The following is a 15,517-nucleotide window of genomic DNA, read 5'->3' on the forward strand; positions in this document are numbered from 1 at the left end:
TTTATCAATAAATACATATTTTCTTCATCTCATAGTTCCTCACAGAGACAATGAGACATAGCCTGTGTTTAGTTTTAAAGAGATTTAAGTGTTGAGGACGGGAATGGTCTACAATCTTTTCTTTATGCCTAGTGGCTAGCATATAGAATTGGTAAATTCCAATGATTAGCTAACTCATAGTTATTTTATTTGCACATTAACTCATATTTTATTTGCACATCTTCTACTTTTATTAATTATTTAATTTCTTGTGAGTCTGAAGAACTGTAAAAACAGAAAAATAAAATAGAATTTTAAAAATGGTTCTTCAAAGGGATCCTCTCTCCCTATCGTGAGGAAACATTATGGCAAACTCATCCTTCTCTTGATTTTTCACAGTGTTGTGTATCACAACAAAGACTACAGCAAGGAACCATTTTCCCCTTCCCTTGCCTAATTCCACAACATTTCATGTATTCTTACCATCTCATAGAAGAGACAAGTGGTGTTGCTGAGCAGACAATTTGGAAAAAAAAAAGCTTCTCTGGTTGGTCAGTAATCATTTTGAGTTCTGGGAGAGGGTGGGAAACTGTCCTTAGGGTCATCTTGATATTCTCATATCCTTTGATTATTGCTATCTTTGCTGCTTTGCTGTTTTTACTTTCTAACTTTACGGCTTCTTAGGCTTTGAAGAGTCACAAAGTCCTTGTTTTGTGTCAGAAGAAATCTTTTTATGGTTTATGGAACTTACATAACAAAGTTTAAAAAGTGCAGATAAACTGTCATGATCTTGATTAAACATCTGCTTGAAAACCAATCCAGGAACTCTACCCCAGGCAAAGAGCCTATTTACTTTCCTGAAAGAGAAATATTGAAAAGGAATATTTGGGCTTCTTCCACTGATTAAGAGCTAAAATTTTCATTAATGGCTTTAGCAGAAATTACAAAATGAGTATTTTCGTAAAGGATACAAATCAAAAGTGTAACATTTTGGTTGCTTTACAAAGTCCTCATATATATGTGCAAAAGTTTCACAATATTTTTCTCTTTGTGAGCCTCCCATCAGGTTCAGTAGCAGATAGCTGTAGCTGACACTTATAGCTGAGAGAGTGTGCTCTAATCAGTAGAGGGAACATGGGTATAATGGAAGTAATGCAGGTATAGGACAGGACCTGGCTCAGGTCTTGTCAGTCTGCAGCAGAAGCCAGAATTGGGGAAGCCCCTTCCACTCAGTTCCATAGCCTGGGTGAGGAAATAATACTGATGTCTAAATGTCTTACTTTGTTTTGCTTTAATTGTGGGTGGAGTGGTAAAGAGATAGCCTTTAAATGGGACAAGTATCACTGTGAAAGGTGATTATGGTGGCTGAACACTATATGCCAATCTAATATTCTTTGTATGATGGATGCCATCTTTTTGTAAACTTTCTTAGAGAATGATCTGGAGAGGGAACCTTGCGGTCATTTCTTCCATTGTTTCAACATTTACTGATCATCTTTTACATGTGAGGCACTGGTTTGGGTGTTTGGGATCCAAAGATGAATACACCCCCCTGCAGGAGGAGTGGGTGGAGTAGGTTTCCTGGAATCGTTAATGTGTGACCTGAACTTTAATGGGCTGAGTTGAAATTGGCCAAAGGAAAAAGAGATGGAAATGGAATAGCACCATCAAAGTCATGGAAGTAAGAAACAGTACAGCATGTGAGCAACTATGAGCAGTGTATGAGGAACAGTCTTAACGTGTTTTCATTTCGAGTCATAGATTACTGGGATTACACAATAACAAAACCTGTACTGTTTCTGCTAAGTACAGAGAACACATAATTTTGTAACTCTAAAGGTTACAAGAGTAACCTCTAAGAATTCAAAGCAATGATAGGTCCTGCTCAGGGCTAAAGTTTCTGGTAGTTATAGTCATAGAGGTATTTTTTTTATTTATTGGGGTTTAAGATATTGTTGCATCCCTTAGCTAGTTTCAATAGCTCTTTGCCATCTTTTAAAGAAACGAAAAACAATGAGAAAACAATTCTTCATGTTACTGTAAGGCACTGAAAATAAAGATGCATGCATGCTAAAATACTCTGGATATATACATTATACACACATATATGTTATATATACATTATATATACAATATACATTATATATACATTATACACACATATATATAACATATATACATATCTGTTCATTTATTCATTAAACATAAGGCTGAGACACATTGCTAGAAATGTGCCATTCTTTCCTACACCCCTCCTGGCTGTGATGCACCCTTTTAAGTTTGAATTGTAGGTCTCAATATGACTGTGATACCACATTTCTCTTTCAGTTTTCTTTTTCCATCATGATGCTGGATTTTTTTTTTTCTCTCTGTGTCCTACCTTTCTCTTGGAGTTAAGATCTTGCTGTCATAGATGCAGAATAGGTGAATATGGTGAGTTTGGGTATACATTTAACAATAAAGTAATTCATAATGTTCCACTTAAAGCCATAAATATATTGAGGTGACCACACAACAATAAAACCACTATAGCATCTGCTAAGTGATATTGACAAGTGGTGCAATCATCCCTTTCAGAGCTGAGCAGAGAATATGACCATAATAGAAGTACTCAAATCTAGGCTAGGAAAGAAAGTTTCCTGTTTCCTGAATTAAATGTAGTTTCAAATTAGGCTTTTTTGTATTTCTTTCTGCTCAGTAAAAAAAGAAGAAAACTTAAAAAAAACTCCTTCTAAAAGCATTTTTAAATCATTTTTTACACTAAGAGAAAATTATAGTCTTGGAACCAATGTTTGGCTCTCTTCGAAAAAATGGAAAAAGTCCAGTGGCTGCTCACATATGTTCCCCAAGTAGATGCTCAAATGTGGAAAATGAGCAAGTTACCTGGAGATAGCACATAAGATTTGAATACCTGGAATTCTACATTTGTCAAGTATTAATACATACATATTTGAAAAACTGAGTCCTCCTCTTTTTTAAAGGGGTGACCATGCCTCAACCTTAGGTTGTAATCCTGAACGTAGCTCTCTGAAATACCTGTGTTCTCGTGAGTGGTTTCCCTTCCTCCCTTACCTCAGAGCTGCTTTAGGATCTAGGTGAATCCATGTTCTCACATGTATTGAAATCAATGGCAGTTGTAAACAAAACCTATAAAAGAATATACGTTAGATTCAACATGTGAAGTCTTTTTAAAAATGCATGCGTATGGAAATCAACGTTGAGTATTAGTGTTTTCATAACTTTTAGGATATTGTTCTCAAATTTGATAATCAAGTGTATTTATTTTATTTTTAAAGTTGTTTGAAGTAATCTCTGCACCCAATATGAGGCTTGAACTCATAGCCCCAAGATCGAGTCGCATGCTCTACTGACTGAGCTGGCTAGGCTCCCCCAGATTTACTTTGAAGATAGCTTTGAGCTATTTTGCATCAAGCAGTAATAATTATTTAGCCATTGTTAATGTCAGTCATGTGTACATATACACATCTGAGATGCAACTGAGGCCAGTCCCTGAGAGCAGAAGTAGAATCTCAGCTCACATGAAAGTTCATTCATGTAGTCCTGGTGCAGCTTACTATGTAGACAAAACTATTTTCATACATATTTTTTGCTGTTTTATGTATAAATGAATGATGCTGAAAGCCAAATTTAAATAGGAATTAATATTTCAGGTAGATCAAGTCTTCTTCCTGAATCTCCCATTTCTGCTCATATTTTCACCATCCTTTTCGTCCACAGTGCTCCTGCACTGGAAACCTTGAGTTCTCTCCGTTCTTCCACTGGCCACCTCCATACCAAATTAGTCACAAAGTCCAGAAGCAAGCCTCTAATTTTGCTTTAACCCACTTGTACACTAGTTCAGTACTTTTTCTTTCAATCCTGGATCTCAACCAGTAGAAATGTTGGCTGCCCTGCTTTCTTTTTGACTGGCCCAAGGCACTTCCTATGTATTGCCAATCAAATTCCTTAAACTTGTTTTGATAAGGTTATTCTTCTGTTCAAAACAAACACAACAAACATACCATGTCTCCCTTTCTCTGCCTGACTTATGGGGAAAAAAAAAATCCAAATTCTTTAGCCTGGAGTTCAAGATCTGCTGAATACACTGTGAATACTTTTATTAGTGTCAAGTTCCTGTTATTCCCAGCATGGAGTATATAGAAAGAATACACCAGACAGTTTTTGCTGGCTATTTCCCCCTTTTTTACTTTGACATAGGCCTCCAGCAACTGAGTTTTGTCTATCATAGATCAAAATCTAGCTCAAACATTACATTTTCTGCAGACCATCCCACATTCCTTCTTTAGGAAGTAAAAACACATATTTAATATTTTTTTTTATTCATCCTACATTATTAACCACTTGCTATGTTCTGAATATAGAAACATGAATATGGTACCCCACTTCAAGGTACTTCCTTGAGGGCATTATTCAAATAAACAGCTGTAACATTGTGTGATCTATCCTACAATACAATTCTACACAGGTACCAGTGAATTCCAATGGAGGTTGTTGTAAACTCAGTGGACAAAAGTGAGGGTTAAGGAAAGTTCTATTGTAAATGAGTCTTGAGTGTCTTGAAAATAGTGGTAAGACATTTCAGTCAAAGGGAATAGTACTATAAAGACATGGAGACTTGAAACATACAGGAGTGTTTAAAAGCTAACAACAAATTTGGTTTAGCTTGAGAGTCGATATAAGGGACCATCTTATAAAATATTGGTTATGCCATGCTCAGAATTATGCTTCACACATAGTGGGCATTTATTTGCAACAACATAGATGGAGCTGGAGTGTATTATGCTAAGGAAAATAAGTCAGAGAAAGACAAATACCATATGATGTCACATATACGTGGAATTAAAGAAACAGATGAACATATGGAGGGAAGAAGGAACAAAGAGAGAAGGAAACAAACTATATGAGATTCTTAACAATAGAGAACAAACTGAGGGCCGATGGAGGGAGGTGTGTGGGGATGGGCTAGATGGGTGATGGGTAATAAGGAGGGCACTTGTGATGAGCACTGGGTGTTGTATGTAAGTGATGAATCACTGAACTCTACTCCTGAAACCAGTATTGCACTATATGTTAACTAACTAGAATTTGAATAAAAATTTGAAAAAAAAAAGGAAAAAATAGACATAGTGGGCATTCAATAAGCATTTATTCAATGAACAGATGAATGAATCATTTTATCCAGTACAGGTATATTAAACCTTTGTGCCTAAATATTTAATATTAAATAATTTACTAGTATTCACCTGGGCTCGTTGAAAACAAACTATGTATTCACATTCTGTTTTCAGTACTCCATATGTGGTTGATCTTTAATGTTATTGTAACAATTAGAAACACCCAGTCTTGCCATTTGAGTGTGGATGGACTTCTATGGGGGTATTACACTAAGTGAAATAAGTCAAACAGAGGAATACAAATGCCATATGATTTCATGTTAGATCTGGAATTTTAACACAAAGCAGAAACAGACTCAGAGAAATACATACAGAGAACAAATTAGTGGTTGCCAGAGGAGAGAGGGGAGGCGGTATGGGCAAAATGGGTGAAGGGTAGTAGGAGGTAAAGACTTCCAGTTACACGGTAAATAAGTCATGGGGATGAAAAGTATTGCATTGGGAATAGAGTCAATGGTATTGTAATAGTGTTATAGGCTGACAGATGATAGCTATGCTTGCTGTGAGCACACCATGATGTGTGGACTTGTTGAGTCGCTATGTTGTACTCCTGAAACTAATGTAACATTGTGTGTCAACTATACTTTAATAAACATATATATATGTCTTTAATATATATATATATTTAAATGCTCAAAAACATAAACTAAAAAAATAAACATTCTTACTAACGTGAGTGACAAAAGTTGCAAGTTCTTAGAGTTAACATATATAAACAAATGTTCACAAATATTTGTGTTTTTCTTTTTCTAGGGTCAGACATTGTTCAGTGGTTAATAAAGAACCTAACTATAGAAGATCCAGGTAAATAAATCATTTTCCCGTTGATAGAATTATTTTCTTTGTGATTTTAAGAAATATGTTTTTCTCAGGGCTAATATGACAAGCAAGCCAATGTGAAAAATTATAATTACATCTAAACTATGCTTTTAGCATTTATACAAATTTTATGGCAATCAACATATTTTAACTAAAATTTATTTAGTGTATTTTAACAATTTTTCACATAGTTAATGTTCCATTTCATAAAATTTGATTCAGATGATTGGCAATTGCAGAATGGGTAATCTGTATACATGCTCGTAATTGATTGTAGATATAATATATGTGATTATATTATATATGACTATGAAGTAATGAAATTGCCCTTCATAAAACACATAAGGGTAAATTTCATTAATTTATAATCTTTCCTTAACTTCATTTTTGCATGAGGTTGAAGACAATGTTATTTGTAATTTTGATTCTTTGATCATGCCTACATGATTTTTTAGTGCTCTTATTTAAGTCATGGAGCCATTTACTGTGGTGGACATTATGTCTGTTCTGGAGCACTGAGCTGATTTCCACAGTTTGGGAACAGTTTCTACCAGCTCACATTGTGCATTGCCTAGAACAAATTCTTCATATGGAAGGCATTTAATGGCTTTTTTAAAATGTCATGTAAGAGCTTTTACATGCAGTAAACAGTTTACATCCCTAAAGTGAAAAATAAGATGTGTTTTGTTTAGAGAGGATGCTGAGAAATCAAACAAACAAAAAACTTACAAAAATTGGTATTACAGTGACTGAGAATGACTTGGTAGGGAAAGAGGGCAATACACCAACCACACAATAAACTGTCACATCAATTAGAAAAGAGTTCAGCATGGCTTTTGCTGCTGCCTCGGTTGGTTACCACCTTAGAATGGTTTAGAAATAACAGTACATTGAAAGGCAAAGTTTGTATTTTTCCTTCTTTTGAGCTAACTTTATAAAGCCATGTTATCAGAAACTGTAGGTGTAATTTCATACATAAATGCCTGTGCACACCCCCTGCTCATCTGGTACGTGAGCTTTTAGCATGCCTATCCTAGTAGGTTAAAAAGGATTAAAACAATTAAAGTTGAAGCACCTATGGCCAGCATCATATTGTTACTAAGTGACAAGAAGAGATAGTTACTGGCATAGGGAGCCACAGTCTTATCAAGTTTACATTTTAGCCTCATGTCAGTCTGACTTTACAAACTGTAGCACCAGACCAAAGCCCCATTTGGCACAGTCACTGAAAACCAAGAAACTACTGATTTACAAGAAATATTATTGCTCAAAGGGTGAAGTGGATTCAAGAATATTTCTTGTAAGCTAAGACCCAAAGTGCACTTTGGTAATAGTCTAAGAAGCAGGAAACAGGTACAGATATGATAAGCCAGTAGGAAACAATCAGTGTTTATAATTTACACATGAGATACAATTTTAGCTATAATGTGTCTGAAAACTGATTTTATTTGGCTGCTCAACAGTTTAAGGAAATTGTAAAGCTTCATTAGAAGGTACATGGGAAAGATAAATTCAATCATATCCAGGAAGGAACATATATGTTCTTTAGTTATATTTATGACTGGCCAAAAAAACATTTCTGATTGGTTGATTGGTTTGAATGAACTAGTTTAACCTCTGCAGAGTAAAAGGCTAGATTTTAAGAAGAGTGAGAAGCATTGATGACTGCTCTGAAGATATAACAGATGTGCACACAGAAATGAATCAATCTGGCAGCATGATTCTGATTAAATAGGGTCAAGAACATAACTGACATCATGAAACTCACTCTGATGGATGCAGATATGAAATTAATCGTAGTATTTTGGAATTTCTCATAAAGAGAGACTAAATAATTGTTATAATAAAAGGTCTAATTTTAACCGTACAAATTTTCTGAAAATTTCAAAAGAAGACAGGAACTTCTGTCAGGCTTCTATCTCGTTGTGAAGTGGTTGTTTGAAGACCTCTAGGATTGTTGGAAGTTCTAGATGTCAATCATTTTTGAAAGGATTTTATGGCAAGTTGGAAGAAGACACCAGTTCCTGGGGAAAGGAGCAGGTTCTGATGCCCATCTGGGGACAAGGGGCGAGAGTTGCACCGTCTTAGGAGGCTGTTGCAATCTAATCCAATAGATTAGTCTAATAGTATATTAGACTTTGGAGTCATGTGTTTTGGCACCCTTCCCTAATTTTTAATACTGGATGCAGGTTTCTGTTTGTGTGATTTGTTGTTGTTGTTGATGAGTTAATAGTTACAAAGTTAGCTTATGTTTTTGTGGTGTGAAGAGTTAATACTTTTATTAATACCTTTCAACTCTATTGCTGAGAACATAGAATATGTATGAAAACACAAAGCCCAGAATAAATTGCATTAGTCTCAGAGTTAGAGTCTAGCTGATAAAATAAAGTGGTACTTTGGTTTCATAGAGAGGAAATTGATGCACATCAACTGTTGGATGGGGGCAGGAGAGTAAGAGGAGGAATTTAGCCCTTGGTGGATCTCTGTCTATTTCGGTACCTACCGGGAGGCATAATGTCCACCACCAATGTCTTCAGTTGGTGGTCCACTCCATTGCTTCTGTGTGATTTCATGTTCACATTGACAGGACCTCTTCCTGGCTGTCTATAATCTTTGCTTCTACCAAGCTTAGATTGGGGGCACACCAAGTGATGCTGCTTCACACTGGGAAAGTACGCTGTGCTTCCCAAGACCCTATGGTACTTTTCTATTTTACTTTTGGTGGTACAACAATGTTCTGCTTCTCTCCTATCATCCTGAGGTATGGGGTTCTTTAAGGATGTCCAAACCCTTTATGCCTGGACACACACACAGTCCTTGCAGTATGATCCTTCTGGATTACTAGGTCTCTATTTGGGAAACAAGTATGTAATACCTTTTGCTTGTTTTTCTCATTGCTTGAAACAGTATTCTATCATATCAAATAGCTTTTGCTGTGTAAACTCAATGGCTTTAAATAAACAACCATTTTATTTAGTTTATAATTCTGTGGATTGGCTGGTCACATTTTCTGGGGGTTTGTTTGGCTGATATCTGGTGGGCTTTCTTCTTCTGGATTGTAGCCAGGTGGTTGGGTGGATGATCTAGGATTTTTTGGTGTATTCGATACTGGGTGGGTTGTCAGCTAGGCGAATCTCATTCTCTCATCCTTTGGCTGGCTGGCACTGGTGTCTTACTATAGTGGCTTGTACTTAAGTCACATTTTCTATAGTTTCATCTGCCAAGGCAAGTACCATGGCCAAGTCCAGAACCAGTGTAGGGAAGGACTATCCAACAGCATGGATACAGAGGTATGTGAACAAATTTGGGCCATTACTGCAAAAGTCTTCCACATCTGTATTTCTTCTGCTTTTCAGATCTGCCTTTCTGTGATATGTATTATTATATTTTGGCTTCTGTTTGAAAAATCTATCCTCCAGAACCTATTCATCATTTGTTAGTAAATATGCTTTGCGTCTAGTATCAATCATGTCATTAATTATGGATGATATTTTGAGAAAATTTATCAAAAGACTAAGCTTCAATGAAGTTTACATCCTTCACAAGATGACTGGCAGATATTAATAACTTCTTGACATCACTCTGCTCATTTGTAATCTTTGCTGCCTCTCACTGGAAGAATCACCCTTGCCAAGCTCTTGAAGTGATGCTGACCAAGGTGAGGAGTACTTTAAGATCCTCAGTCCAATGAGTAGCCAAGATCTGAAATGAGCCTCACTATGACTACTAGATATTAAAGAATACTAAGTACATTCTCTGTGTTCCCTTAATGGTACCCTGCTTGCCCCACTTTTCTCTTTCTCTCCATCCACCCATGCTTCTTCAGATCTCAGTATTCCTTGAGATGCTACCTGACATTAAAAATGAGTGATAGGCTCTGAAGACATACTTGACCTCAAGTCTTGACTCAAGTACTTACTGGCTGTAGGCATGGGCAAGGTAGTTAATCTCTCTCTCTTTTTATTCTTCTTCAGCAAAATGCTTTTAATACGGTGTTTTGTGAAGCTAAAATGAGTCAACATTCTAGTGTGCCCAAATTTTGATTTTATTTTTAAATAGGCCAGATTCCTTTAAAACTCTGAACATTTGCAGGCATATTTAGCTAACTTGGATTCTTTAAAATGCATGCAATTTTTATACTAGCCTTCAAACACAACCTATTCATTCTATGAAGACTCTCTCTATAATTCAGCTCCCAACTGAATTATTTACACTTGCTGCTACTCAGTTTATTAATTTTATCTTTTATTTTTTATTTTACATGTTAGCCTTATTGCTTTAGTCAAATCTAAAAAAAATCTTAATGGCAGAAGACATACATCCTCTCCAGTCATTGACTGAAGTGTCAAGATCAGTCAGTTATCAATAATCGCTTGATTTTTACTAATGGGAATCCACTGAAGTGACATTAAGTTTTTGATGACCAATGATTCAGTTTGTGTTCCCCTAAATAGATGAGGAAAAGTGAAGAGAAAGAAATTTCAAATGAATTTTTCTTTATCTAAACGAAACCCAATTTGAAAGAAGTGGTTTAAAATGCAGATAGAAGAATGAGATTAAGAACAAATAGAGATTTATCCAGGATAAAAACTGAATGTTGAATAGTTGTAAAATTTCTTCTTCTAAAGGTATTATCTATTGTAAAAATATCTGGAAAATTGAGATTCAGGTAAGTCAACCAGATATTTTCCTTATGCATCATTCAACTGGATCAAATATCTTGTTCACTGAATTAATTAAATCAACCCATTATGCTCACCATTAGAGTCCGTCATCTACCTCCCAATTCTCTACAAGTCCTCTAGACAAAATGATCCAAATTCTGTTAATGAATATAATAAAACTGTGTTACCAGTAGCCTTCATATCCTGTAGATTTGGTTGGCCTTCCAGAGAAATCAGCTCGAGGAACATGAGGGTATATCAGAATTGAGAACGTATAGAATGTCTCTGTTATCCTTGACAATATTTTGTACTTGCAAAGCATTTCATGCTATTCTTTTTTTTTTTAATTTTTTTCAACGTTTTTTATTTATTTTTGGGACAGAGAGAGACAGAGCATGAACGGGGGAGGGGCAGAGAGAGAGGGAGACACAGAATGGGAAACAGGCTCCAGGCTCCGAGCCATCAGCCCAGAGCCCGACGCGGGGCTCAAACTCACGGACCGCGAGATCGTGACCTGGCTGAAGTCGGACGCTTAACCGACTGCGCCACCCAGGCGCCCCTATTTCAGGCTATTCTAAATAATTTAAAACAGATTGTTTTACTTGAATACTACAACAGTAGTATGGAGTAGCCATGCAGACATAAGACGTATTCATTTTACAATCGGAAAGTCAACTGAGAAAAACGTGAATGTCCGAAATCACACAAAAACCTGTTCCAAGAAACAGAACTTTGATCTCCAAATCTCCACCCTGTATGTCTTCTCCTTTTGGCACAATTATTTCAGGCTTAGATTCTGCTTTTCCTTACATGGTTAGCAACCATGAGAGGTGCATGAATCCAGCTGATCAGATGGTCCCTTACATAGTGTCTTTTGGAATACAGTAATTGATTTTCTTAGATTTGGTGTTATATTTAGCTGATGCATCCTGGGAATACCCTTTGTTAAAGCTATTTTCTACATATTCCAATGCATATATCTTACATTCAAAATAAAGAGAAATCTTTTCTTTTTTTAATTTTTAAATGCTTATTTATTTTTGTGAGAGAGACAGATGTGAGTGAAGGGGGAGAGAGAGAGAGAAGGAGACACAGAATCTGAAGCAGGATCCAGGCTCCGAACTGCCTGCACAGAGCCTGATGTGGGGCTTGAACTCATGAACTGTGAGATAATGACCTGAGCCAAGTCAGATGCTTAACCGACTAAGCCACCCAGGCACCCCAAATTAAAAAGAAATCTTTTCTGTGTGCTCTTCATATTGCTTCAAACAACAATCTTACTTGGGTGGCAGAGAATAGAGACATCTAAAACACTCTTTCAAATTATATCAAGACCCTCTTGTAAAAAAAAAAAAACCTTATAAAATACATATTTTATTGTCCATTCTGTAAGCTATCATGTCAATATGAAAGAAATAAAGTGACTCCCTTATTATTTATTGTTCCAATACTAGTAAACCATTTTAGAAAAACATTCTGAGTTTTTAAGGCATCATTTAACCTTCTGGTGATAACAGGCAAGAAATCATAAATCAGAGCCATCTCATACACCTCTAACAAGATTGATTAGTTTGACTTAGTTCAAGGTAGTAGACATAACCCAAGTATACATATTTCAAATATGCACTTTCTGTTTTAAATAACGCCTAAAGAGACGTGAATAAATGCCTCATATCTTTGGGCACTTGCTCCCAACCCATGTGTCTGCTACCACAGCCAAACCTTCATAGTTAACTACACGAGGAAAACTATTTGTCGTTCTAATTATTTTCACATGAGATGAGCAGGAGCCATGGTTTTCTTCATGTATTCTTTTCAGTGTGTTACTAGCTTCTCCTCGGAAGAAAACAGTAATTCCTTTTTGCATATATTCTATTACCACCCCACCTTTAAAAAAGTATGGTATCCTGTACATTTTGTATCATCAGGAAAGTCTCTCTTGGTGCCCATTGCCCCTTGGGAATACTCTACAAATGCAGAAAGTGAAAAAGTTTGCAGATGTTTGCTGCATGATGTCTCCCATTCAAAGTAATCAGTACCAACAAGTAAAGCCCAAACACATCCAGCCTGTTGAGGCCAACTGTCTCATTTAACTTATTACTTAACAATATCACTTTTTCTATGTATGTATGTATGCATGTTCTGCATTTGCATTTAAAAATGCACTTTATAATGGAACAAGTGACTGCTATTGTCATTTGGCGAATGTATCTCTGCAGTTGCTCTACGTAATTAAAACTTAAAATCCAAAATATACTGAAAGGTCTTCATAAAGTCGATGAATAGAAGTTTTCATTACCAAAATAGAAGTCATTATTCCTAGTATATCTGCTATGGTTTCTGCCACCAAGAGGGCTTTTTTTTTTTTTCCTGTTGATAGAAGCCTTTTCTGGTTTGGGCTTCTGGCTGCCTTCATATCCCCCTCCATCACTATATTGCAATAACAATGGAAAATAATTATACTACATTAACATTAATTAATTGGGTGCCTTCCGGTACCATGCTGGATGTTTCCTTCCTATTTAGTTCTTGGAAATAGGGAAGAGACAAGAGAACTCAGGTGTACTGAACACCAACAATGTGAAAACACCATGTTGAGAACTTGGTATGTGTTATTCAGTCTTAAAGAAGAAAGAGAAAGAAACTTCATGAAGTACATGGTATATCAGAAATCTAAGTCTCAGATCATGAAGCTACTAAAAGATAGAACCAATACTCAAACCAGATACATTTGATGTCAAAACATTAACATTTTCAGATCCAGAGAAGGAATATCAAGTTTATTTTATAGATGAGGTCTCTAAGGCTTGGAGAATAGCTGAGATGGGGAGCTAGGATTCATACCTGATGGATATAAGACATGATATCAACACTGCACATTTGTTAGAGATTTGGCATATGCCATCTGGTTATGCCATTTTCCTCTTTTGGTTTGTACTGGCCAGCACACGCACCTGTAAATGCCAGTCCCAGGGTTTTATTATCTTTCCCATTTTTACTTGATTGGCAGATTTTTTTTATAGATTACTTATTAGAGTTGCCAACAGTTAAGGAAAATACTAAAAACAGCTGGGAATCTAATTAGAATTGCTGTCCTTTTGCTTGTAAAATTTGAGCAAGCATAATGATGCTAGAATTCAGTGTACTTTTAAATAGTTGTTTAACTCACTTAGGAACATTCCATAAATCAGCAGAGGTTGATATTTCTATCCTATTCACTAGAAAATAAAAACAAAAACAAAAATAAAGACCTAATGGAAAAACACAGTTGCCCCGTGGCATTGTCTAATTCTTCTAACAGCTGGTTGACCTCTCTGTTGTTTTCTTCTTTTTAGGTCTTCACTGTCTATTTTATTAACTTTTTTGTGTACACATGTTTCTTTTATAAGCCAACTTGATTTTGGGGGGAGAGAAAGGAATATACGCATTTTTTCAGTTTATTTATCTATTTTGAGAGAGAGAGAGAGACAGCATGAGTGGGACAGGGGCAAAGAGGGAGGGAAAGAGAGAATCTCAAGCAGGCTTTACAATGTCAGTGAAGAGCCCAACTCAGAGCTCTACATCATGAACCGTGAGATCCTGACCTCAGCAGAAATCATGAGTCGAATGCTCAACCAACTGAGCCACCCAGGTGCCCCGAGTGTACACTTTAAAAAAAAAAAAAAAGGTAGGAGGTTTGGATGGAAGAAAAGAAGGAAGAAAGGGAGGAAAGAAAATTGTAAAGAAGGAAAGGAAATTATAAAGGAATTGGTAAAGATAATAAGGCCTAGAGCATAGGACATTGTTGAAAATAGACCAGTTCATCAGGATCAGCCACTCAAAAAGGACAGGGAAATGTAAGTAATTATATATGTTATCCAGAGAGAGCCATAGACTGTTGTCTAAGAGCTGTCTGAAAAGTCAGGCTCCTTTATCTTTCATTAAGATAGCAGATTTTTCATTTCCCAACCGAAGAATGAATTGGGATTTTCCTGTCTTTATTTGAGCTGAGAACAAGGCTACTTGTGTTATTCATAAAGTTTTTCCAATTGTTATATCTAAGAATGGCAAGAAATGCTTGCAACAGCAGGACAGAACATGTGATATCAGTGCTCACAGAAGATTTGTGACCAGAATGTGATCCTACCATGGCATGAATGCACCAGTCTCTTCGCTACCCTTTGGCTGCAAACCACACATAAAGATTCCTGCTTTTACATAAAAAGAAGACCTTTTTTTAAAATAATGACTCTAAGAAACTCAGTGAAACACGTAATAGGATTTTTATACTTTGAAAATTCCCCTGTAAGCCAAGAAGTCCTTATGTCTAATAATAATAATAATGCCTTTTTAATTTTGCAATTACATTATAATTTAAGTGATTGGTATCTCTAGATTATTCAGAATTGTTCCTTTTTGCTGCATTCACGAATACCTGGACATTGAAGCCCACTAGGGTACATCATGTACACTACGTAGAATTCTGATTAACTCCATTTCATGTAAGGCACAGGTTTGGACTGTGACTTTGTCATTTTCTATAAATAACTTCTCCTTTTATTTAATCCAGTTTTTTTGGAAGGCGATCTGCCAGACGTCGTTACGACTTTGATCCTAGCCACAAAAAGAGAGGATGTCAGATTTTTCAGACTGTCAAGGGTTACTTGGCTATTTCAGCAAACCTGACATTTGATTTTTCCTCTGCTGGGGTTCATCCATGGAAATATCTGTGGTCTGGGTAGTTGCGGGCCTCTTTGTAAGCAATGATATGGACACACACTTGTTTATTATCCTTCTGGGGGCTTTAGGGCTGAGACCTTAACCTTCACTAAGTGATCTGCCAGGTTTTCCTTGGTTATTTCCTCAAGGGCCCCCTAGTAG

General features: G+C 36.2%; 1 protein-coding gene across 8 annotated transcripts in view; it reads left to right on the forward strand.

Moving 5' to 3' along the window:
• RGS7 (regulator of G protein signaling 7) overlaps positions 1 to 15,517 on the forward strand; it is a 516,676-nt gene that overhangs the window by 339,246 nt on the left and 161,913 nt on the right. For all 8 annotated transcript variants that reach the window (XM_023247637.2, XM_023247632.2, XM_023247635.2 and 5 more), the window contains exon 4: positions 5,928 to 5,978. In XM_023247637.2, the coding sequence (XP_023103405.1) occupies positions 5,928 to 5,978 (51 nt within the window). The remainder of the gene's footprint in view (positions 1 to 5,927; positions 5,979 to 15,517) is intronic.

The sequence above is a fragment of the Felis catus genome, chromosome F1 (assembly GCF_018350175.1).
Source record: "Felis catus isolate Fca126 chromosome F1, F.catus_Fca126_mat1.0, whole genome shotgun sequence".
Lineage (NCBI taxonomy): Eukaryota > Metazoa > Chordata > Mammalia > Carnivora > Felidae > Felis > Felis catus.